Source organism: Heloderma suspectum, chromosome 9 (assembly GCF_057233095.1).
Source record: "Heloderma suspectum isolate Gila_16-S chromosome 9, 16-S_ref, whole genome shotgun sequence".
In the NCBI taxonomy this organism is placed as follows: Eukaryota; Metazoa; Chordata; class Lepidosauria; order Squamata; family Helodermatidae; genus Heloderma; species Heloderma suspectum.
Genome location: NC_139466.1, coordinates 30,738,310 through 30,763,780, shown reverse-complemented (window position 1 = coordinate 30,763,780; position 25,471 = coordinate 30,738,310). Strand labels below are relative to the sequence as shown.

Sequence of the window (25,471 nt, the reverse complement as noted above, 5' to 3'; positions counted from 1 at the left end):
CCCAGTGCCAGCTCCAGGCCTTTGAGGGCCCTTGGGCAAGACACGCTCAGTGGGCTCCCTCCATCAGTGATTTCACCTTCTCACTACCATGGTCACCAGCTGCAATTGCTCTTCACCCTCTTTTGCTACTACTGTTACTGTTACTGTTGTACTACTGTTACTGAGTACTGTTGCTACTACTTGCTTGCTTGACAGGCAGAAAGCCAGGGAGCAAGGAGGTAGTGGCATCTGCTGCTCTTCCTCCTTGCTATCACTATTATCTGGGCCAGAGCGAGAGGCAGGTGAACAAGTATGTTGTAATGGTGAAAATGAGGAACAAGTCCAAGGAGTTCTTTTCAGTAGACCCCTGCCAGGGTGTAGGCCCTCACCAGGTGCCCAACCATGCCTACCACCTTTGATGCCAGCCCTAGCCGCGGCTTGGATAGGGTTCTGTTTTGTTTGTTCTAGCTTTGAGGATTTGGCAGAGAAGTTTGAGAGTCTGCTAGTGGCATCGTAATTATTTTGTATTATTGATACCTATCCCAAGACTGAGAAAGCTAAATATGCATGTCCCAAATAATTCATTTTTCTGATTCCTGAGACCTCTGCCTCCCCTCAAGTCGGTGACACCTCCATTGTCTGATCATGGTTACACTCATACTTGCAATTGCTTAAAACGTCATTTGTTCCTGTGTTTACATTCAGATAGAATGAGTAGGATCCTGCCAAAGTTGAGTACTTTTAAATCCCCTTGATTTCAGTGGGAGATGCTGCCTGATCCTATGCATATTTACTTAGAAGCAAGTCTCACTGAACTCACTGGCACTTTTTGCATCCTTAAGTACTCTCCTTTTCAAATCAATGGGACCTAAACATGTTTAGCAACTTGGACTGTGTGGGGGTTTTTTGTTTGTTTTTTAGGATAATGTATGTCCACATATTCTGTTTTCTAACAACGCTGCAAAGCTGGTTTGCCATACAAATCTTCTTCCCTGTTTGGAGATCTGTAAATAGTCACTTGACATACCTAGAAAAACACGTAAAGAAAGTTAGTTTTGAAGACTAGAGTTTTTTTTGTAGTTGCTGAGATTCTTGTGCTTACCAGTCTGTTCTCTGCTTCACCCTCTCACTCTCCAGACTTTATAGGAATTTAGCATCTCTTGGAGATATGCTTACAGTTGTTCTCCTTTTCTTTGACATATGGTCTTTTTAGAACCTTTTTTTTTTTAAGAAAAAAATTAAATAACAAACATGTCATCGAAGTCCTTTTAAAAAAGCCTTACAAGCTAATCATTTTTGTCAGCTTTAGGTGCAGCAAGGCTACTAAGCCCCTTGGCTGTGAAATAATGAATAAGCATGGCTAAAGCTTGGTAAGTAAGGTTCATCTTTGTTCTGCTTGCCAAGTAAACCTCTCGTTTTCCCCCTTCCTGTGTTTTTTGGTTTTAATTTTTGTGAACCGCCCAGAGAGCTTCGGCTATTGGGCGGTATAGAAATGAAAAAATAAATAAAGTCATAAGCCAGTGTTTTTCACATTTTGCAGCTTCAGGGAACTCTTGTCATCACTGCCACAGAAATCTTGTGTGTTGTGGAGGATTCTCAGAAGTGTTTTAGAGTGCTTACTTCACATGGATGCTAGCCTGGCCTGTTGGGCCTCACTACCACTTCATGTGAACAGAGCACACCCTAAAACAGATCCAATTATCCCTTGAAGCAGTGCATTGAAAGGGAATAAATAATGGCAGATAAGCTGTTCTTCTGATAGCTTGTCCGTCATTACCAGTCTTCCCACTGAGAAGCTTCCACATAACTGTAGGATGCCCTAGAATAATTTAGAAATTACTGCCATAGACTAAAGTCTATGTGGTTTCTCTTGGCTCTACAAGCCCATTGGCAGGGCTGCTGTGTAGTCCACTATTGCTCCATGCAACACAGTGGCTATATAGTTATTTTAAGTAGGTGGAATATGTTATTTTTAACGGTAATTATTTGGCATTTGGGCACAGAAATCAATGGGGTATATCTAGACTTGGTCATACTTAGAGTAGGAGAACCACTGAAATCAGTGGAGCAAATTAGTCATGACTAACTTAATTCAGTCTTGACTAACTTGATTTCAATAGGTCTATTCAAAAGATGGCTCGGTCCAGATTAAAGTCAGTGAGGCTCTATTTTCATTTAAAAGAAAACAAGGCAAGTTTCTAGTCCTTAAAAAGTTCAAAGGTAAGCTTGAAAGAAATGCTCGGTAAAGTCTCTGCGGACCAGGAGAATGGGCTGAATGCCAGTCTCCCGTGGTAAAGGAAGCAGGACTGTGATGTACATAGCTCCTTATGAAGACCAGCAGAAGACTTAGGCAAAATAAATCATGCGCAAATTTATATCATTTCTGTAGGTTGCAGAATGCAGCTTTCTTGTGAATGGGTTATGCGGCCCTGCCTGTTATAAAATTACCTGTCTATACCTAATGAAGTCTAACTTGATTTGCACTCAACTTATGGGGGGGTGGGGGGTTAGTACGAGAATTCATTTTCTTATTTTTGCACATTCCCACATTTTGCAGATGCATTCTCCCCTAAATAAAACACCAACCACAATAAAAAGGACAGCACTGCTATGGGAGATTATAATTCAAGAGGTTCATGCAGGATGCCTCACAGGGTCAAGGAACACTGTCTTAATGAACAAAACAAGTTAAAATATTGCAGTGGATCTTTATTAGTATGAAAACAGCTGTGCAGCCTGATCTTGTGTACAACTTTCTCAGATTTAGTTTTTATTTCGATTAGGGTGCGTAGGAGGGTACATCCTATGCAAGTTTATTGAGAAGCAAGTCCCACTGCAGCTTAAAAGTCAGTGCATATAGGACTGCAGCCTTGCAGCCCAGTCCTTTTATGTTTACTCAGACATAAGTGATAGGAGCACAGGAAATTGCATTTTACTACTAGGTCGGACTATTTGTTCATCTAACCCAGTATTGTCTACCTTGAGTAATAGCAGCTGTCCACTTACCAATAGCAGTGGTAAGGTCAGTTGGATCCTTTCAACTGGAGATGAGAGGGATTGAACCTGGGACCTTCTGCATGCAAAACATGTACTCTACCACCGAGCTATGGCCATTCCACATAAGCCCCACCATGTCCAATGGAGCCTACCCCCAGAGGAGTGTGCAGAGGTTTGCAGGCCCTGGAGTACTGAAAGCATCTGCCTAATGTCCTGTTGGAATGGGTAGAAGCAGGTTGAAGACTAGAAAATACAACTCTTAAAAAACCTGATAAATCTTGAATGAGGATATTAGTGGATTTAAGTGTCAGCTTTATACAGCAAGGACGGGGTTTTTTTTTTTAACCAAACATATATACCTGAGCCTTGTAAATTAGTGGACTTCCTTTGGAATTTAAAATACCTTTGATAAACATATAATATGAAAGACAAGAATCCCTGCAGAACTATCCAATTAGCTGTTCCTTCACAAATGGTGTTCTTGAGCCTGATCTGTTTCACAACTTAACGAGGCTTTCATTAAAATGAACATTGTATTAACACGCAATGTACAGCTTGCTATGCAGTACACGGGGATGTTAAATGTGATTGTACATTTTTATACAAGTAGTATAACTAGCAAACCATATTTTATCCTAACCCTTATTCCAGTTTTTTTTAAAAATAGCACAAGTAGAGATTAGAGAAAAGCTACAATACTACTGGAATTCTACTCCAATCCTATTGGAAGAAAATCCCACTGAAATCAATGCATTTTACTTCCAAGTACAGATATACAGAATAGGACTTAAGACTGTAAGCCTCTTTATGCCATGTGGCAAAATAAAAACCAGAAAGTGAAGGAGAGCATATAAGCTATCCCTCCTTCTATGTCTTTTCTATTTAATTTTCAGAATTTTATGGTGCTTAAATGCCTGGGGTTGGATCCTTAATTATGCTTGGAGTAGACCCATTGACATCAATGGGACATGATAGTCATGACTTACTTGCTCCACTGATTTCAATAGATCCACTCTAAGCATGACTAAGCTGGATACAACACCTGGTTATTATTAGATTTTTGATGCTTTAAATTCTGGGAAGCCAATTCCATTTGTGTCCCTATAGCAACTTCCTATTGGTGGCAAGTATTGATGTAGCGTCACAACTCCAGAACTAGGTTTTATTGTTTGTTCCCACTTCTCCATTGGGGATCCGAAATCAAAAGAGAAACAGTCCAGCTGATCACAATGCAAAACTAGCCTCTAAGGACCCATCTATACTAAAAAGCAGTTAAAAACAGGTCAAAACAAACTGGTTTACCATGAGGAATTATGACAGTTGCAGTCTTTGTACGTGGAGAACATTGTTAGAAAATCCTATAACCATCTCATAGAAGTAGTTCCCAAGGTTCTAGGCCTTTGGGGTAGAGGGGTAAAGGAAGATGAGCTGACTTGTTTGTAGAATAGGGGTTGGATCCAGATTTAAGCTGGATCAACTGCGTTGGCAGATGTGGACTTCCCTGCCCTCTCCTTACCATGGCAGCTTCTCTAGCCTCCTGAAAATGCAATCCTGCTGAATGGGATGAGCTATAGTGGGGAGTGAGGGATCCCCAAAATCAGGTGGAGTGAGCTTCCATAAGCGAGTCATTCCTTTTAAGCAAGGTTCCATCCTCTTGCAGGAGGCAGATCCTGGATCCTACCCTAGTTGTGGGTCACACCTGTGTTTGTGCAGATCTTCCTTGCATAATAGAGAGAAATGGACCACAAGTCTTGGGTCAGGTAGAGGATCCAAGTCGCCATAAAGTTCACTGCCAAATCGCTAAATCTATTGAATGCACTTGAATAGATGTGGGCTACTACATCAGATATTCAAGATGTCTGACTTGACAAGGCCCACATAGCTACTTGAATATTGTTGCATACGTTTGAAGATTTAAAACTCTGAAGTAGCCTCTAAAGCAGTATCACTTAATTCTAACTTCATGAGGATACGGCATGAATTTATGCCCACCTCCTTTCCCCTTCACCCAAAGCTTGATCCCCCCCCCCCCTTAAAGAAAAGTGTGATGCCACCTTTACAGAGAGTTTTTACTTCTTCTGGAATTCAGGGCCATGACCAAGATGGTGCAAGCTCAGTCTCAAACAGGGCTGAGAAATAATAGAAACATAACAATTTGATAAATGCATAGAGCTGTTTCCTTTCCTATAGAAGGTGACAGAAGAGGCAGGGTGGCCGACATGCAGTCCCCATGGGCGTTTCCATGGGCCCAGTGCCTCTGCTGCTGAATTTGGCAGTGGTGGCAAAAACAGCAGGGATTTTCAAGGAAACAAGCTGTGCAGGGAGCATCTTGTTTGCAAGCAGAATAGTGCTTTCAGGGAGTACTATTCTGCTCACAAACAATATGCTTGCTCCCCATATGCCTTGTTTCCAGGCAAAATCCGTGTGGGTTTTGCCACTGCAGCAGCAATTTTGGCAGCAGGGATGGGGCGGGGCCCTGGGGAGGGCTAAACCCCCCCCCAAACCCCCAGAAGTTGCCCCTGATCTTAGACCAAATCCCATTGAGTCCCTAAAAAAGGCCACTGAACTCAGCTCTGTTAGGCATTCTGCCTCTCCTGCCTTCCTTTGCAGGAGAAAGAATGAGCACATGAGGTGCAGAAATATAAAGCTACAACATAAGCAAAAAGCAGTGCATCTTTCGAGGAGTCTTTTTTTATTAAGATAAATCCAGCAAAATTCCTAACAGTGGGTATATTCAGTCAACCTGCTCTTCTCTTTTTTTAAAAGAATTTTTTTTGTATTTCATTTAAAAACATGATTACACTTTTTAATTATTATTCTCCAAAATGTGACAAAATAAAACTACATTTGGGATACAACAAGATTTCCAGCTTCTTAGGATTTTCATGAAAATATTTCACCTTCTTTATAAAAGCAACCCACAGAACCACCGGAATGTCTGACGCAATTATTTTGTGGTTTGTTTTTTTGAGACCTCCCCACATTAAGAAACCATACAACACATAACAAGGGTGAAATTAAAATCTGAAGTCTGTATGACTTACACACAAAGGGATTATATACTGACAGAAGTCAATAGCTACCACCACTGATTCTTTCCAGGTACCATACAAACTATGACAATCACAAAATTTTAAAAACAATGATTTTTTGTTTGTTTGTTTTGTTGGTTTAAGTCCCAAGTAACCGAGATGAAGATGTTCCATAATTAAATTCATGCTAAAAAAACCTGCATTTATAAAATAGTTGATAAAAATATTCCTCTTTTAACAATACAGTATGGAGGTACGGATACCAAATGATGGAAATGAAGAGGGCTAAGTTTGTTACTCGGACTTGGCTTCCTTGTCGTCAGATACTTCAGCAGCTGGTGCCTGTCAGTATGTGAGAAAAACATTAATTATATCTTTAATTTAAAAAAAAAAATCCCATTCTACAGAGAGAAAAAAATCCAGCTTCCATTTTTGCTTTAAAAAAACCCAAACACACACCAAAACCTCCCGCCACCTGGTGCCTTCCCTCCAGATGTTTTGGAGTAAAACTCCCAGCATTCCTGACCATTGGCTGTGCTGGCTGGGGCTGATGGAAATTGAAACCCGAAAGATCTGCAGGGCACCAGGTTGGGGAAGGCAGTGTCAGATTGTAGAGTGAATGTACCAAAGCTCAGTCCTTCCCGGTCCCTGAGACCCTTGTTCTCCCGCTCATGATAGCGAATTCGATACACAACACCAAATTCCACTCCGGCAAAGAATAGCTGAAGCACGGCACCTCCACAGCCCACCTCTTTTATTGTGTAGTTCAAGTGCCAAACATCATTCCTGCTAATAGCGAATTCAGGTGGCTGAGTGCCTATCTGTTTGGAAGTGAAACAAAGCCACCCAAAAATAAAGTAGCAGCTTCTACATATTGGGGGTTCATCCTAGGTGTACGGAAGTAAAAATGTTGGCGAATTTAAAGAAAATGACATTTTTAAAAGCTCAAACTGTCTGACAGGAAACTGTGAGCTTATTCAATGTTGATGGCAACTGAGCCTAGAGAGAGAGAGGGGAGGAGGGATAGGGAAGGGTCTAAAGCAGCCTTCTCCAACCTAGTGCCCTCCAGATGCATTGGACTACAGTTCCCAGAATCCTCCATTAGAGCTGGCTGGAAGATTCTGGGAGTGGTAGTTCAACACATCTGGAGGGCAACAGGTTGGGGAAGGTTGATCTAAATGAACTGGAAGTCAGGCAGATCCAGTATATCTATCAAGTCTGTGGCTGAAGGAAGCTGAGACACTGAATGGGGGGGGTGTCAGTTGGAGGGAAAAGGGAAATGGGGTGAGAGAAACGGAGGGAAAGGAACAGCTTACACCTGGGTAGGTAACCTTTTAGGCCCATGGGCACATTTGGAAATTTGAGAAACCGTCCTGAGCACAAGTATGAAATGGCTGCCTTGGGTGGGCATGGCTAATCACAAAGGACAAGTAACCTGCCCATGGGAAATTATGAGCAGCAAGCAGAGGCTCCCATTTCACTTCGAAGCAATCCCAGCTGCCAGTTAGAAAATACAAAAATATTTTAAAATAAAAATTGGGAGGAGTAGGGTGTCTCGATGGGCACCAAGGAAGGTGTCCGAGGTCACATTGGTGCCCACAAGCACTGCGTTGCCTACCCCTGGCTTATACTATCCTGGATGGGGGAATGCCTTTCTCCAGAACTGTGTACTCCTTCTATATAACTACAATATATACTGACATATGAGGCTGGCAAACCTCCCCATAAGGCCTGAACAGTTCTACAGGCCTCCTGTTCCAGGAACACCCTTAGGGGTGTAGATACACCACAACATTTTGCTTCAGGTCCACACATGCAAAATAGACAAGGCGGTTCAGACTATAAATAGCTCAGACCCTATCCCTATTACTCCCCCCGCCCCCAAGGGGAAAAAATATCACTCCCATTCAATTATATAAAATTAAGGACAGCAGCTACCTCTTCAGCAGGCTTCTTTCTTATAAACCTGCAAACTTAGGACAAACTTACTAGGAAGTTAAGTCCCACTGAACTCAAGAGACCCAGTTCACACTCAGTAGCCCAGTTGTTGTTTTTTAAAATCCTGGCTTGTTGTAAAGGAGCTTGGTTCCTGTCCCTGCGTTGCTGAGTGTGACATCTGAACCTGAAACTCTGGCTTGTCTCTCCCTCAATAAGCCAGAGTTGGAACCCAGGGTTTAATCATGGGCTCCAACTCTGGCTTGTGGGTAAGAGTCAAGACAGAGTTCCAGGTTCAGACATCACACTCTGGGTTGTTTAGCTGCTCCCGCTGGCAGGAGCCAAGTGAGACCATTCGAGCAGCATAAACTTAGCATGCTAGCTCACTCACAGCAACCAGAGTTTTAAAAACAAACCAACCTGGGTCAAAACAGGGCAGTCACAATTCAAATATTCTGGAAAATCCTATAGTACAGCCTTTCAAAATGCAGATGGAACCATGCTCACACGCATCACATTCACTCTGCAGGTTAAAAGCTAGCACTTCAAGGAGAGGGCTAGGCTAAACCCCTTTGACTTGTCAGCTTTCTATATGCGGTTTTTTTTCAATATAGCCACTGGCAACCATGAATCTCTGCCTAGTGACCATTTGCCCAATTCCAGCATGATGCAAGATCTCTATATACATGCACATGTTCAGGGAAGGGAAATATCTTGCTTCATGCCAGGCAGGAGAGTTTTTATCAGTCCTCTGGCACTTGCAAGGGACTCAGAAGAGAGGGGTCAGCATCTCACTTTGTGCTGGGCTTTAAAGATACAAGGAAACAGCAAATACCACATGACAGACGGCTCAGAGGTTACCACAGATAATAGCTGGATACCAAGGCCAGCCAAAATTTGCAGACTAGCGTTTCAAGATGGCTGCACTGCATACTTTTGGAAGTGGTTCTCACAACTGCAGGGCATTTACTACCTCATTAGTTTTGGTATCTCCGTTCTCAGAGTGGTTTTCTTCTTTAGCATCTTCTTGTTTAGTTTCATCTTTTCCTTTGGCTCCCTTCTTCCCTTTTGCTGCTACCTTTTTGTCCTCTTTCTTATCATTTCCTCCTTTTTCTTTCTGTTGAGGAATCGCATAAAAAAAGGGATAGTAAGTGTTTGCATTTTATTGTCAATCCTTTTCAATGACTAAGGAGCTAAGCCTCAAATAAAAATGTCTAAATCCATCATCAGCTATATATTAGATGAATAGTTCTATGTTTATGACCATGCCATAGAGTGCGAAATTAAAAGACAAAAATACCACTGCTGGGATAACTATTCTTCTTTTAGGGAGCAATCCAATGCAGAGAGGTGGCTGCCTCCGAACTCGGAGGCAACCGCCTATCCAGTGCACGGCGGGAGGAGCATGGAGGGGATCGTCTCTCCCCTACGCTCCAGCCACCTCAATTTGCGGCTAGACAGCCAATTTTGGCTGTCTTGCCACAGGTCATCACAGCGCAGGGTGGGGAGGCTGGACGACATGTAGGAAGTGTCGTACCAGCACTTACGAACTCCCTGCCCCCGGGAACGTCGCCTTTCCCCCGCTCCATACTGCTCGTATGAGCACGAGTGCAGGGATGATCCATGCCTCCTACGAGGCAGTGGGGGAGGAGGTTCTCCGAGAACCAACCAATCCTATGGCTGTCCAACGCCCTAGGATTGCGTCCTAAAATACCTGCTTAAGTACCATGGTCACACATACCACATTACAAGAAAAGGCCAACATATTTTTTCACATTCAGTTAACAAAAAGAGATACACATACACACCCCAAAATACTTATATAAAGGCACAATCCTATGCATGTTTAGACAGGAAAAAGGTGCTACAACTCCCAATATTCCCCCATTGTAGGTCTTTTTCTGCCTAAATATGCATAGGGTTGCACAGTTAAAATTCTGAGGTGGCAGAATAAGCTGTACCACTTCAGAAAGCAAGTACTGAATGTCTTTAAAATGCTCCTGTGTATAAAACTGGCCCGTAATATTTTTTTTTAAGCCCTAGCATATTAGAGGAAGATATTCTAGCCCAAACTCCCTGTTAATGCATTATTTTTCTACATGGGGAGTTAGCATCAGGGAGCCTTCAAAAACAGAGTCTCAACCACCACTACCAGCCTCATCCTGAGGCACGTGTAGACCAGTTCTGTGTCTAAGATTATATTCTATCTGGATGTGGAAATCATTCAACTTACCTATTTTCTTGCATTGGTACCATTTTGTAAAGATATCTCCATGCACCACAAAATCACTTTCAAGAATTTACACACTGCTGATTGAGGAAAGTTTTTATTTACACTTTCAGACAATGTTGTCAGCACATTTGGATGACAGATGTAACAAAAATCCAATAGATCAGCAGTTGTATGTATGCAATCAAAAGATTGTTCAGAATGAAATGCACCATAAATGCCCTGACATCAGAGAAAGAGTCTATTGGGCCTCTCTTCAGCCGTGTCAATAGATTAACTGAATGACAAGATTTGCTATCTATCTATTTATTTATTTATTTATTTATTATTAAATTTATTAATCACCCATCTGGCTGGTCACCCAGCCACTCTGGGCGATGTACAACATACAATAAAACAGTTTAAAACAATAAAATTCTACAATAAAAACATTTCCTAAAATACCCTAACCCACCCCAAATGCCTGCCTGAACAACCACGTTTTTAATGCACGACGGAAGCTCATTAAAGAGGGGGCATGACGGAGTTCCCTAGGGAGGGAGTTCCACAGAGTGGGGGCCACCACAGAAAAGGCCCTCTCCCTCGTCCCCACCAGTCTAGCTGTCCTGGCTGATGGGACAGACAGAAGGCCATCCGAGGCTGATCTTGTTAAGCGGTCTGTCTGGTGCTGCTGGAGGCACTCCTTAAGATAGGCTTGGCCGGAACCATATAGGGTTTTAAAGGTCAAAACCAACACCTTGAATTTGGCCCGGAAAACAACTGGTAACCAGTGCAACTCCTTCAGCACTGGAGTGATGTGATCTCGCCGGCGGCTGCCTTTAATCAGGCAAGCCGCCGCGTTCTGTACCAGCTGCAGTTTCCGAACCGTCTTCAAGGGTAACCCCACGTAGGGCGCATTACAGTAGTCTAAACGAGAGGAGACCAGGGCATGTACTACCGATGGGAGCAGATGGTCGGGAAGGAAGGGGTGCAGCCGCCGTATCAGATGGAGTTGATACAGCGCTGTCCGGCTCACAGCTGACACCTGAGCCTCCATGGACAGCTGGGAGTCCAAAATGACCCCCAGGCTGCGGACCTGGTCTTTCAAAGGTAGCCGTACCCCATTCAACACCAGGTCAACATCCCCCAGCCTCCTCTTGTCTCCCACCAAAAGTACCTCGGTCTTGTCAGGGTTCAGCTTCAGCTTATTCCTCCCCATCCAGCCACTCACCGTCTCCAGACATTTGGACAGGGATTCTATGGCCAACCTTAGTGAAGATTTGAACGAGAGGTAGAGCTGCGTGTCATCCGCATATTGATGACACTGCACCCCAAACCTCCTGATGATAGCACCCAGCGGCTTCACATAGATGTTAAATAGCATCGGGGAGAGGATGGAACCCTGTGGCACCCCACAAGTAAGTGGCCACAGGTCCGAAACCTCCTCTCCCAGTGCTACCCTCTGGTATCTGCCGGAGAGGAAGGACCGGAACCACCGCAATACGGTGTCCCCAATGCCCAACCCCTCCAGGCGGTCCAGGAGGATACCGTGGTCAACAGTATCAAAAGCCGCTGAGAGGTCGAGGAGAACAAGGAAGGAGCATTCACCCCTATCCAGAGCCCTCCTCATATCATCTACCACGGCGACCAAGGCCATTTCTGTCCCATGCCCAGGCCTGAAGCCCGACTAAAATGGGTCTAGATAATCAGTTTCTTCCAAGTGTGCCTTCAACTGCACCGCCACCACCCGCTCAATCACCTTGCCCCAAAATGGCAGATTTGAGACTGGGCGAAAGTTGTTCAGAACTTGAGGATCCAAGGAGGGCTTCTTTAAGAGCGGTCTTATCACTGCCTCCTTGGACTCTTTGCTGTCCAATTTGGAGAAAGAGATGATATACAAGATGGATCTCAGCAGTTACAGTGAAAATTGTGAAGGATCTAATCAAACTCATTGCTATTCTTTGTTGAGGTGATCATTTAATTTAAATTCATCATAATGAATCTGAAAGAACATTTAGATCGGGGGGGCAACTTGTAGCCCTCCAGATGTTCTGGCCTACAGCTCCCCAACAGCTTTAGGTAGCATAGGCAATAGTGGGGGACGATGGGAGTCGTCGGGCAAAACATCTGGAGGGTCCAAGTTGCCCACCCCTGATTTAGATTGTACTTTTGGTATGACTTTAACTGGCTTCCATTTTTCTGTGTAATGATTGGAAATTTGTTATTTTGCGGCATATTTAAACTGAGCTTCTTGGATATATAACCCATGGCAAAACGTGTTTTCTGACAGTCTATAGATTTAAACAAACAAATTTAACTGAACCCCATGTTTAACCTGGAAGTAAGAGACACAAGCCTCAAAGTTGATAAATTCAGTTTTACTTAGTTGGAATCTTCACATGAATTTCTGTATTTTTCATCACCAGGCTTTCAGCAAAGTAACATATTCTTCAGTTCAGCAGAAAAGACATAAACTTCTGTGTTTATTTATTACGATATATAATCTTAATACTGGCTGGAAATGATAGGAATTGCAGTCCCATCTGAAGGGCACCAGGTTGGGGAAGGCTGGTCTATACCCTGTATATTAACTGCCTTGAGCATCATTTTTTGGCGGAAAGGTAGGAACTAGTTTCAATGTATTAACTGTAGAAAAGAAAGTGAACTAGAACTAACTAATTTGAAGCTATTTATTCTCACTGCCTTTTTTATTGACATTTCTGCATTGTTTGAGTCATCTTAGCTGAGATTAAGTGCATAGCAAATGGACAAACCCATTAACTGTGGGATATCACCAAGCCTGACTACTGAAGGGGGCCGGGGGGGAACCCAGGATTGGGCACCTGTTTTATACATCATCCCCAGATTATCACTCACGTATACGCATCCCTCACTTGCACATCTTCTTCCCTTCCCCATGCTATTATTAATCACACTGCTATCCACAAGCTCACAGTGACATACATGGCTGTGGATTACCTCATTTTATTTTCAGAATAACTCTGTGAGGAAACTGGTTGAGTGAGTGTGCCAAGGTTACCCAGTAAGCTTTATGGCCGAGTGGGGATTTGAACTCTGATCTCATCCCCACCCCTCAGCCCAAGACCAACAATCTAACCCAGGGATCCCCAACATTTCTGAGTTAGTGAGCACATTTGGAATTTTGAGTGGGCTCTCACAACAAAATGGCTTCCATGAGAGGGCTTGCTCGCTCATAAAATGGCTGCCATGATGGGCATGGCTGGTCACAAAAAATTCATTCCCAGAAGGCAAACTGGTGGCACGTAAAAAAAACAACAAAAGTCCATTTGCCCAAGATGGTGCTGGGGGGCAGCACTTCACTTTGCAGTATGCCAGCCATGTTTAAAAAACAAAACAAATCTTAAGAAGTAAAATTAGAACCAGGAGTGGCCAGGAGCCTAGTGGGTGGCAAGAGAGGTATCTGGGCACATCAGTGCCCTTGGGTACCACATTGGAGACTCCAGATCTAACCACTACATTACAATATTCATATCTGTTTCCCCCAACCAATTTATTTACCAATTTATTGGTAAATTTCACTTTCCAGCATGTCAATCTGGGAGAACAGACTGATTGTTAGTCATACTACCTCTGGTACACAACCTTGCCAGGGTAAAGGCTTCATTCACCCATAGGGTAAGCTGGCCGTCTACTGTCAGATTGCAAAGTGACTATCCTGCCTGCTGGAGTTTTCTAATATATCAAGTCTTAGAAAACAAAACCAAGTTTCCTGTCTTGGACAGCCTTGACACAAGCTTCCTAGATTGCTGGGTTCTGTTGCTGTTCTAGAGCAGTATCTCAACATACACAGGTTGGAAAGTAAGGGGAAAAGAGCTTGGGGGAGGGAGTGGGGGAGACTCATGGGAAATCCCAAGGTGTGTTAGGCTTCTGTCAAGCTACTGCATCCCTAAGATAATAACACTGCTGTTTATCCAGGACCTCTTCTCTTTTAGTTGTGTCTTCACTACAAGTTAGTGAAGCCATATAAACTGATTATAGAATGATTCAAGAGTTATCTCAGGACAAATAATTCTACAAATAAAACCAGAATCTGATATCCATGTAATCTCAGGCTATTGATCCAATACAATTACCATAAACATCCAGATCCTTATATTCTAGGTATAACGTTCAGCAGCACAGCGGAAACACCTAAGATGCCCCCCCCCCCCCACAACTCCCTGGAGTCTGAAAGCCAGTATGGTGTAGTGCATGGGTGGATAACATGTGGCCCCATGCAGCCCCCAGTTTTCCAAGAGTACGATTTGTCTTGAAAACAAGGTGCACCCCCTGTGTGCCTTGTTTTACAGGGAAAATGCAGCGTTTTTGCTGACATGCTGCCAAAATTCAGCAGGGCAACAATTTCAGTGCACCCCGGACCCTCTGAAGTTGTCCACCCCTGGTGTATTGGTTAAGAGGAGAACAAGGTTCGAATGCCTAGTCCACCATCAGCATACTGGGCCAGTTACTTTCAGCCTGACTTGCCTCACAGGGCTATGATAAATGGGGGATACAGAGAACCATGTATGTCACCCTGGGCACCTTTGAGGATGGGTGGGAAGGAATACAAATATAATAAACATTGACATCCCCACCCCACCATTCCTACAAAGCAGGTGAGAATCCATCATTTGCCCTAGTTTTGCACTAGTGGTTTTCAAACTGGGTTCCAGGAAACCAGAGCTCACCACAAGCTTTCCTATCATGGCTGCAAGGATGTTTTGGGTGTGTTCCAGAAGTTACTTGGTTCACATAAAACAACTGTGCACAGACGCAGAGAGGGATGGGTTCCTAAGGTAAGTTTGTTCTCTGTAATGCACAAGAGGTCCCATGGGGAATGTGTTACCTTTCCTCTGTAGACAAGCCAATATACAAAGGGTACCCAGAACACAGAAAGATTTAAATCTTTGTGGTATTGGCTTTTAACAGATGACTTTGAGAATATAAGAAGAGCCCTGCTGGATCAGATCAAAGCTCCATAGCATCCTGTTTTTCTTTGTGGTCTCTTTGCATCACATATGGGCTCTGCACCTGTGCAGAGCCCCGTTTCAGGAATCTCCTATAGTGTGCCTCAGCAACTGGTATTCAAAAATGGACTTAACATGAAGGTTGCATTCTTAGCTATCATGGTTAATAGCTCCCCATAGCTTGTCCGCCATGAATTTATCAAGTTCGTTATAAAGTATAAAGAAAGAACCCCGCAGAATCAGGCTAAGGGTCTGTCAAATCTAGCATCTTGTTTCCCAACACTGGTCACCAGCCAGATGCTTCCAGGAAACTCACAAGCAGGGCCTGAAGGCGATAGACCTCATCTGCTGTTGCCTTCCAATGGGGGAGGGCTGCACATTAACTTTGCAAAACTGTTATCTGGCTATGGTACATTTAGCTCTTTAGCAGATTCTGCTTGGACTTTAATTCAGCAAAATGAATTTATTATTTACAGTAATATTTTTAATGTGTCCAATGTGTGAACTAGGGCAGCGGGACAGATTGAGGAATTCTGTTGGTGTACCATTGGCTGTTCAATTGACCCCCTATCTGAGCTGATAGAGGTGGTCTCAGGTGTGCTGTTGAGGTCCATCAGACTGTTGGTTCTGGGAGATGTCAACATTCATGCTGACAGTATCTTTTCTGGGGTGGCTTAGGACTTAATGAAGACAATGATGACCATCATGGGACTGCCCAGGACGTCATCAGCTTAACACATGTAGCAAGGCACACTCTAGACTTATTTTCTCAACTGGACATGGCGATGGTGGTCTGAAGGTGGGAGGACTTTGAAACACTCACTTTGTCATGGTCAGATCATCTCTTGCTGAAGTTCAGACTTACAGCAGCTTTCCCCCTCTGTGAGGGTGAGGGACCTATTAAGATGGTCCACCCCCAGTGGCTAATGGATCTGGATGGTTTTCAGAGGACTCTGGAGAGGTTACCAGCTGATATGGCTGGCTCTCCAGTCAAAAACCTGGTTGATCTGTGGAATGCAGAAATGATCTGGGCAGCTGACATGATTGCTCCTGAGCATGCTCTCCAGAGTAGAGCTCATAATGCTCTATGGTATGCTCCAGAGCTGAGAACGATGATGCAAAATAGGAGACGGTTTAAAGTGCATATGGTGAAAAACTCCTAGTGGATGCAATTGAACACTGGTGTGTGTCTATGGTCACATATATTCAGGGGTAAAGAGGGCAGCAAAGAAAAAACATCTTGCTGTACCTATTGAAACTTCTATGTGCTGCCCATAGGAGCTTTTTAGGGTAATTCAGGGCCTATTACATGTTGGCCTTAAGGACACTGTCGATCCGTCTGAGGCCTACTGTAATACATTTGCTAGGATTCCAGAATAAAACCTCTTTCAGCCACTGGAACTCCAGTGTTACAGCAAGTGAATCCGGTGAGGTATCCAGAGCACAACCTTGTCCAGCTTTTCTTGGATGAATTCAGTTGATACAGCTTGAGGACACTGATAAGGTGCTTGGACAGGTTTGTGCAACCGCTTCCATATTGGATCCTTGCCCCTCTTTGCTTATAAAAATTGGCAGGGAGGGAACAGCCGGCTGGGCCAGGGAAGTAATTAATGCCTCCTTGCAAGAAGGATCAGTCCCAGGACACAAATGTTCCTTTCCTGGGCAAGATCCTTGAGCAGGTGGTTGCCAACCAGCTCCAGATGCTCTTGGACGAGACTAATTATGCGGATCCATTTCAGTGGGGGTTCAGGCCAGGTTTTGGCACAGAAATGGCCTTGGTCACCCTGGATGACCTATGCTGGGAGAGAGACAGAGGAGTGTGACACAGAATCACACAATAGTAGGGTTGGAAGGGGCCTACAAGGCCATCGAGTCCAACCCCCTGCTCAATGCAGGAATCCAAGTCAGAGCATCCCTGACAGATGGCTGAGTGAGATGGCTGAGACTCATTGCTGAGTCTCCTTGATCTCTTGGCAGCTTTCGATACCATCGACCATGATATCCTTCTGGGACAATTGTCTTTTGCTGGGAGTGGGAGGTACTGTATTGCACTGGTTTTGCTCCTGCGTGGATGGTCGACTCCAGAAGGTGGTGCTTGAGTAATATTGCTTGGACATGTGGATTCTTCAGTATGGGGTTCCTCAGGGCTTGGTTTTATCCCTCCTGCTATTCAACATTTACATGAAACCATTGAGTCATCCAGAATTTTGGAGAGTGCTGTCATCAGCACACTGATGACACGTTGCTCTATTTCGCCTTTTCATCTTCATCAGGTGAGGCTCTGAATGTGCTAGATCAGTGCCTGGCTGTGACAATGGACTGGATAAGGAAGAGCTAATAAACAGAAACCCAATCCAGACAAGACTGAGATGCTGTTAGCAGGTGGTTCTTCTGACCGGATGGAGGGTGCTCAACCTGTTCTGGATGGGGTTGCACTCCCCCTGAAGGAGCAGGTTCATAGCTTAGGGGTTCTGCCAGAGCCAGCTTTGTCATCTGAGGCTCAGGCAGCCTCAGTGGCATGGAGTGCCTTCAACTTCAGTTGGCAACCCAGCTGGACAGGGATAACTTGGTTTCAGTTGCCTATGCTCTAGTAACCTCCAAGTTAGGTTACTGTGATGTGCTCTATGTGAGGCTGCCTTTGAAGATGGTTCAGAAGTTGCAGCTCATGCAAAATGCAGTGGCCAGATTGATAACAGGGGCAAGAAAGTCTGAACATATAACGCTGATTCTGGCCCACTTGCTCTGCCTGCCTGTATATTTCCGAGCCAATTCAAGGTGCTGGTTTTGACCTGTAAAGCCTTACATGGCTCAGGACTGCAGTACCTGATGGAGCACCTCTCCTGGCACAAACCTACCTGTACATTACATTCATCATCTAAGGCTCTCATCCACATGCCTCCTCCAAGGGAGGCTTGGAAGGTAGCAACAAGGGAGAGGGCCTTCTCAGTGGTGCCCCCCCCAATTATGGAATGATCTCTCCAACAAGGCCCACTTGGTGCCAACATTGTTATCTTTTCAGCTCCAGGTTAAGACCTTCCTCTTCTCTCAGACATTTGGCAGCATATGATGAGGTCCTGCATTATTGTTGATGGTTTAGAATTGTTTAGAGATGTTGTGCCTCTGTGTGTGCTGTCTCTTTATATGTCTGTATGCAAATGGTTTTATACTATGTATAATATATTTTAAGGTTTTAATCTTTGTAAACTGACCAGAGAACTTCAGCAATATAGAAATGTAATAAATGAAAATAAATGAAATGCATTCTTCAGCTTTGCTAGCTAGAATTCTCATCTCCTGGAATGCAGCCTGCCATTTTATAGTGCCTAAGACTATTTCTACTGCTCTTCGGTAAGCAAAGCAGGGACACTGAATCTCAGATTGCAGCCACCCCCAAAACTAACTTGCATTCTTGACTGAATTTCTTTTCAATAAAGGGGGTGGGGGAGGAAAAAGGCCATGCCCATGGTAGCATGTCCAAAAGCAGAGGTATCAAAATAACAGTGTGCACACCATGTAACTGCAGTAGACTAGATTTTTGTGTGTGGATTATGCCAGGCCTGGGAAAATTCCGTATGCCTGGATGCTGCCACCAAGATAGTATTTCCTCAGCTTTATTATTACTTATATTGTAGCATCTGTGTACATGCACTTTTACACAGCACTGCAAGGAGTGCTATGTAAAATATTAGATAAATTTAAAAATAAATGATAAATTTCAACAGAGGTAAATAAAACAGGGGAGAGAATCAATGTAACATAGGAGTAAAATCAAATAGAGTTACAGGTAAGTTGGCTTACACTCCATTTACCTTAGGTGCTGCCTTTTTGGGTTTTGGCTCTGGTTTAGGTGGAGCAGGTTTCTGCAAGAGAAGCACACAGATGCATAAGGGGGGGAGGGTCATAAAAGGAACAGAGCATTTCTAGCATTTCATGTTGCTCTAACAAGCTCAAAGGGCTGTGGCTTTCATTTAAAAACAACCACAGCAATTATTTAGCCCTTATGGTTGTGAAGATAGGCTTCTAATAGATGGGCAATGGCTAGATAAATCTCAAAAACCAGTGATGGGTCTGGAAAGATTTCTTCCAGTGGTCAGAGGCCATTTTTGCCCCTCCTGTAATTAGCAAAACAGAATTAAGCAAAACAAGCAAATGTTAAAATGTTCTTGTTTAATCAAGGTTCAGAATCTACCTTTTGGGGTGCATGATTTGGGTTACCTTAGCGAAGAGGGTCTCTTTGTTTTGTTTAATACATATTACATATAGACCTGGACATAATCCACAAGGGATGACTCCTGCTCAAGCCCCACTGAAATGAATGGGAGGTCACAGGATCAAAGAATAGTAGGGTTGGAAGGGGCCTATAAGACCATCGAGTCCAACCCCATTCTCAATGCAGGAAACCAAGTCAGAGCATCCCTGACAGATGGCTGTCCATCCTCATCTTGAATGCCTCCAGTGTGGGAGAGCCCACTACCTCCCTAGGTAATAGGTTCCATTGTCATATTGTTCTAACAGTCAGGAAGTTTTTCCTGATGTTCAGCCGGTCATATGTGGAGCATGTGTGCATACTCATCTGTAAGTTCCACTGAGTTCAATGGGTCTTGTGCTGAAGGAATATCAGGTCTACTATATATACTCTTTGCATTAAACAGTTCTTGGGCTCGCTTTGAGATCAGTGCACCCAGATTTGCCCCACAGTGCATTTCAGTACCAGAAATGTCAAACAGGAGATAGACTGGGAGAGTATAACTCTGTTGATCTTCCTGGATGTCTCAGCAGCTTTTTATGCAATCAGCCATGATACCTTTCTAGGTTGCCTAGCCAGGAATGGACTGAAGGCACCATGTTGTGGTGGCTCCTGTCCTTTCTGGAGGGCAACTTTCAGAAGGTGGAATTGGAAGACTGGCCTTTGGCATACAGGATGCGACAAGATTCCATATTGTCTCCTCCGCTTTTTTAACATAGTCATGAAACCAATTGGGCAAGGCCATCCAGAGATTTGGGCTGGAGTGTCATAGAATGCAGAAGACGCTTAGCTCTACATCTCATTTCCATTATCTGATCATGAGGACGTAGTGGAAGTTCAGAAATCTGGGGGCATCTTGCCGAAGAAACTGAAGTTTAATCCAGACAGAATGGAGATACTGTTGGTGGGGGAACCCAGTGATCTGGCAAGAGGTGTGCATCTGGTTTTGGATGGGGTTGCACTCCCCCTGAAGCAGCAAGTTTGCAGCTTGGGGATACTCCTGGATACCCAGGGGGAAGCAGTGGCCAGGAGTGCCTTTTACACCTTTATCTGGAATGCCAGCTGTACCTTTCTTAGAGAACTCAAGACCCAGCCACAGCCATTTATGTTCTAGTCCAGCCTTGCCCAGCTTGGTGCCCTCCAGATGTTTTGGACTTTAACTCCCATCAGCCCCAGCCAGCATGGCCAATGGTCAAGAGTGCTGGGAGTTATAATCCAAAACATCTGTAGGGCACCCAGTTGGGGAAAGCTGTTCTAGTCACTTCCGGCTTGGATTACTGTGGTTTTACATAGATAATCCCCAAATGTAATTTGGTCCACAATGCAGTTACCAAAGTTGTCTGGTGCCAGCAGATCAGATCATACCAAAATGTTACTAGAGTTACAGGCTGCCAGTTTGTTTCCGGGCTCAATTCAAAGTACTATTTGTGACCCTGAAACCCTAAACAGTCTGGGAGTATCTTAATAATCACCTCCTTCCATATGAGCCTTAGGGTTCTGTTTCACCTCAGAGGCCCTTCATTGTGTCCCCCGTTGGCACGTAAGATATTTGGATGTGATGTGCAAAATGTAGAAAAACTTCCAAAGAGAAATTTGTCTAGCCCCATCACTGTCCGCTTTTAGATGGGCAGTGAAAGTAGTTTTATTTCAAAAGGCTACTTCAAGACTTGGTGCTTATCAAATTAGTTTTAGCTTTCTGGTGCTTTGTTACAACTGCATTTATATTATTTTAGATTGTTTTAAATTGTAGGGCGGTTTATTATAAATTGTCTTTGTACTGCTATAATCGGCCTAGATCATAATTGCTATAGAAAGTTAAGAGTAGACGTTTGGGTATAAATACATTTTAAAATCTAGTTCAACTTACCTGGTGTCCTCTTAACTTTTTTACATTTTCCTGCCTCCGTTCTACATCACTGGCTGTTACTGGAGGGTTCAAGGAACTGCTCAACATAATGGCATCAGGGCACAACATAAGCTGAACTAGACATCATGGAGAGGGAGAACTCCATGTGGAGCTGCCATTTTCAGCAGCAACCCTGTGTTCTTTATGACATGTGGTTCTTCCCAAGGGCCACCTATTAATTCATGGCAGAGGTGAGATTTTAGCCAGAGACTTGTAGGTTTAGGTTCACACCATGTATTATTCTTAGCCACTACACTACATCAGCTCTCATGAGACATCCTACCAAGTTAGACTGTACATTTTGTAGATGCTATTAGCACCTAATAACATGAAGGTGCTCAAGTCACATCAGCATGAATGTGCTTGAAATATAACATGGAATAAAAGGAACAGGAGATCTACTCACAGCAGATAATCTAGCTGATCGTCTCTTTGGCTGCACAAAAGAAAGACAAGTCACTAAAACTGAAAGTCAACTCTCTTAAACAAAATTCATAGAAATATGAAATAGTAGAAAATTAAGGCTGCCATCCTCTGCGCATTTAACTTGGGAGTAAGTCCCAGTATGTTCACTGGGGTTTACTTCCAAGCAAGCATCTACCAGATAGGATTGTATTATAGCACAAAAGGCAAAAGTTATAATGTAGCACTGAAGGCACGCCGAGATTCTGGCCTGGTTCACATGTAAACTATCTCAGTCCATGGTTGACTGGAGCAAGAATGAACATTATGCTGACAAAGCCCCTCCTTTCACGGACTGTAATGCAAACCCTCCAGGTTTCCTGTTACATCTCAACTGGGAAAATGTGATTGAAGACCCAGTCCTATGCATGTTAAGACAGGAAAAAAAGTCCTACAACTCCATGTCTTGCGGAATATTAAGGATGCACATGAATACATCCATTCGCATCCCAGAGCCTTTTGAGGATTGAGCTTTGTCACGTCCTTAAACTGATTTGTGACAATATACTTATTCAGAGCAATTTCTTGTACCAGAGTTGTCTTACTCGTGGGTGCCCGCTTCCCTGTACACTTTACAAATGGTAATTTCTTCTTTTCTCAGTCTATTACTTCAAACTGTTATAGACCGGCTCGATTCATAATGTCAGAATCAAGCCAATCTATAACAGTTTGAAGTAAAAGACTGGAAAAAGAAGAGATTACCATTTTAAAAGTAGATACCACTTCCCTGTACGATAATGGTATAATGAAAGCCTACCTCCTCCTTCACCTCACCTTCGGCTGCAGCCTGGTCAAAAAATAAAAATACAAAATGTGAACAGTTTGCTTTGGTTTCATTATCATAAAAGGAAACGGATGCCGAGAGACTTTGGGGCTCATCAAGTTTGCCGAAATAGAAGGGCCTGTTAAACATGGAACTGGCAGCCACTGTTTGGAGCATGAAGTTCAAAATTAGCAAGCATGCAATGTCATCTCCAACTTGGTCTGCATGCAGCATGAGGGACACTACAGAAAAGGAAAACTCAGTAACTCCAGACCTAGCACACATGTATTCCCCCTTTTAGTCTGCCATTTAGATTGTGCAGTCTGAATTTCCATGCCTTAACACAGCCCTCTTCCTATCTACCATCCAGATCTCCCTGTGTACTCGGAAAAACTAAAAAAAAAAAAAAATCCTTGTCCCTATCAGATGATGATGCATAAAAAAAAAATTAACCAATGGATCAGCTCCCAACTGCAAATATGTTGTAAATCAGGCCTTTACACTGTTCTAATCTCAGATCCAAACTCCCAGACTACAAATCCCGCAATGCCTCGGGAATCCATTTTGTTTTACGTCACCGCGTCAGAGGCGTCCCAGCCCCCTTTTTTAAAAAAAAACAAGGACGATTCCCGCCAAATTACTTGCCACAACAAGGTCGTCGTGAGCTTTTTGCAAGGGCACGGACACGTTCAACGCGTCCCGGTTGACAACAGGGAAAAACTCCGGAGAGGAGACAGCAACGAATGAAGTATGGATGGCGGGTGCAGCACCGAGGCTACATTTTGCACATGCAGAAACCCAGTGGACCCCTCCCCGAGTGAAAGTCTCTTTCCAAACTGGTTCAATTCCCCCCCCCAAAGTATTTCTCCCTTTCTGCCTAATTTCACGGATGAATCAAAACATAAGTAGATTAATATCAAGCAGCAGATATTTTAAGCAGCTTGCACAGAGCATCCACTCATAGGCAGAAAAGGAGCTTATGGAGAGGAGAGAAAATCCCACCTCCACCCAAAGTTTTATTCATCAGGACGGTCGGAAATCCCTCGCCAAATCTCTCTCTCTTTTTCTTTCCCTGCAAGGGCAGTTTCAAAACTCTGCGCCGCCTAATGGCTCCGGATCACCATTGCACAACCATCTGTGGTATGACAAGAAGTAGGAGGAAGGACCACACACACACACAAAAAAGAACAAAGGCAAACGCTGGAGAAAGAGCCCAAACCTTGCAAAGCTATGGGCCGAACCGCGCTGCAATGCCCCCTATACATGCCTATGGAAGGGTTAGACCGGTGGCGACCTGATAAGGGTTTGCATTTGGGGCTTCTGGGCAGGGGAGGGCGAGCGGGCGGAGGCTTCCGTGCTTTGCCTGCGATCTCCATAGGGGCACCAGCAGCTCTATGGCTGTTTCTAATCCAGCATGGAGACACCGACCAGCCGTCGTTTTCCCAAACAAAACAGCCCCAAACTCGATTCAGTTTGGGACTCGGCATGCCCCGGTCGCCTTTCCCAAGCGTTTCTCCATCGAGCTTCGGCTCCACTTTACGACATGCAGACATATTAAATTGCTAAACCTCCCCCCCCCCAATACACCGGCGCGCGCGCGCGCGTAAATCAAGGCATTTCTTCTTTTATCCCCCCTCCTTTGCCCCCCGCAACCGGGCTTCGTAACGTTTTCCTCCCTCCGATAACCCCCACCACCACATTTTGGTTTGCTTCCTTACCTTTCGTTTGGGCATAGTTGAACCTTAATAGCTGATTGCAAAACAAGGAGAGAAACGTGTATTTAAAAAGAAAAATAATGCAGCCACCCCTCCCCTCCCAACAAACGGAGAGAAAAAGCACCGCGCGCAAAACAAACAAACCCTCTTCTTTCTTTTTTGAAAGGCTTGGTTTAAATATAGATATATAGATATATAGCTGTCTGTTTGTTTGCAAAACTGTATAAGCGACCAAGAGTTAATTGCAGCAGCAGAAACTGAGCCACCACCACCACCAAAAAAATAAATAAATTCCCCCCTCTTTATTGCAAACAGTAAAATACACCAACACTCAACCAAACTGCATGAATGGGGAGCGCGAGACGGGTCCGGGGCTGTGAGTGATGCGCTTCTTGGCCAATGGGAGACCCGGGCAAGAACTGGGGAAGGTGGTGGTTGTGGGGCTCGGACGAGAGGCGGAGCTGGACTCTTAGCGCGAGAAAGACACTCGCGCGCACATACGAGGAAAGAGCGAGACAGACGCGCGCACGGCTACGTTGCCCTTACGCCGTCTGCGCGGGCGAGCGGCCCTTAAAAGCGCTTCCCGAAGGCGGCCCCTTTTTTGCCTTCATGGAGAAGACGGCGCAGCGGCTCTTCTCCCAGCCTCGGCTGTCCCCGCGTCCCCAGGCGCTCCCTCGTGGAGGCTGTGGGACAGCCGAGCCCCAAATAACGCCTGCAGGCGCAAAGCACCTTCGAGGGCAAGGACGCTTGCTCGCCGTCCTCGCACAAACGCTCCTGCAACGCGACGGCTTCACGCAGCAGCCCCTTCCTCTCCCAGGAGGGCAGGAACTTCCCTGGAAGTTACCCAAGGGAAGAAAAAGGGGGAAAGGCAGGCAGGCGGGCGGGGTGCCTGGGTGTGCGAGGCTGTTCCCAGAGCACCCGCAACATGGCTGCCCAGGCACTTTCCTTCCCTCTGCAAAGGCGGGGTGGCGGAGGAAGAGGAGGGCCGCAGCTCGGCGAGGGGAAAGCAGGGGCCTCTGGGGCCTGGTCTCTGCGCAGCAAAGGCTTGGCCTCCAACCGGAGACCATTGCAGAGGTCGAGTGCCGCGTTGCTGCTGAGCGAGATCATTGGCTTCCCCTTGTTAGTGTGCTGCTTGTGTGTGTGTGGGGGGATTTTTGTGCTCCACAGAATCTGGAGTCACTCCCTCACCCTTTCCACCAAATGTAACTGAGTAGGTGACGAATGGGGCGGGGGGGGAAT

At 44.6% G+C, this 25,471-nt stretch overlaps 2 protein-coding genes and 1 long non-coding RNA gene across 12 annotated transcripts in view; 2 read left to right on the top strand and 1 right to left on the bottom strand.

Moving 5' to 3' along the window:
- LOC146338564 (uncharacterized) overlaps positions 1–1,369 on the top strand; it is a 47,619-nt gene extending 46,250 nt beyond the window's left edge. Inside the window, exon 4 of the long non-coding RNA XR_014784850.1 lies at positions 1,283–1,369. This is a non-coding gene — a long non-coding RNA (uncharacterized LOC146338564). The remainder of the gene's footprint in view (positions 1–1,282) is intronic.
- Positions 1–25,471, top strand: part of SH3BGRL (SH3 domain binding glutamate rich protein like) — a 138,716-nt gene that overhangs the window by 46,854 nt on the left and 66,391 nt on the right. The gene's annotated exons all lie outside the window — the stretch shown is intronic.
- On the bottom strand, positions 5,641–25,188 carry HMGN5 (high mobility group nucleosome binding domain 5). 7 transcript variants are annotated; one of them, XM_084814042.1, is made up of 7 exons: positions 24,562–24,589; positions 24,236–24,266; positions 22,512–22,541; positions 21,699–21,728; positions 18,950–19,000; positions 8,917–9,060; positions 5,641–6,350 (listed from the first exon to the last, which is right to left on the bottom strand). In XM_084814042.1, exons 2-7 carry the CDS (start codon positions 24,248–24,250, stop codon positions 6,303–6,305), a joined length of 318 nt encoding a protein of 105 aa, XP_084670168.1. In that variant the 5' UTR covers positions 24,251–24,266; positions 24,562–24,589; the 3' UTR covers positions 5,641–6,302. The 7 variants fall into 7 exon arrangements, with proteins under 7 accessions (XP_084670168.1, XP_084670167.1, XP_084670173.1 ...); XM_084814047.1 differs by lacking the exon at positions 24,562–24,589 and adding an exon at positions 24,779–25,188 and having other exon boundaries at positions 5,647–6,350; XM_084814045.1 differs by lacking the exon at positions 24,562–24,589 and adding an exon at positions 24,962–25,188 and having other exon boundaries at positions 5,647–6,350.

What these genes read in the sequence shown, in the direction of transcription:
- HMGN5 (XM_084814040.1), bottom strand. Translation starts at nt 22,802, where the DNA reads ATGTGTGCTAGGTCTGGAGTTACTGAGTTTTCCTTTTCTGTAGTGTCC. An exon ending in AAGGTGAGGTGAAGGAGGAG is followed by an intron (nt 21,729 to 22,511) that starts GTAGGCTTTCAT and finishes TCTTTTGTGCAG; the next exon opens with CCAAAGAGACGATCAGCTAG. An exon ending in GAGATACCAAAACTAATGAG is followed by an intron (nt 6,351 to 8,916) that starts GTAGTAAATGCC and finishes ACATACTGACAG; the next exon opens with GCACCAGCTGCTGAAGTATC.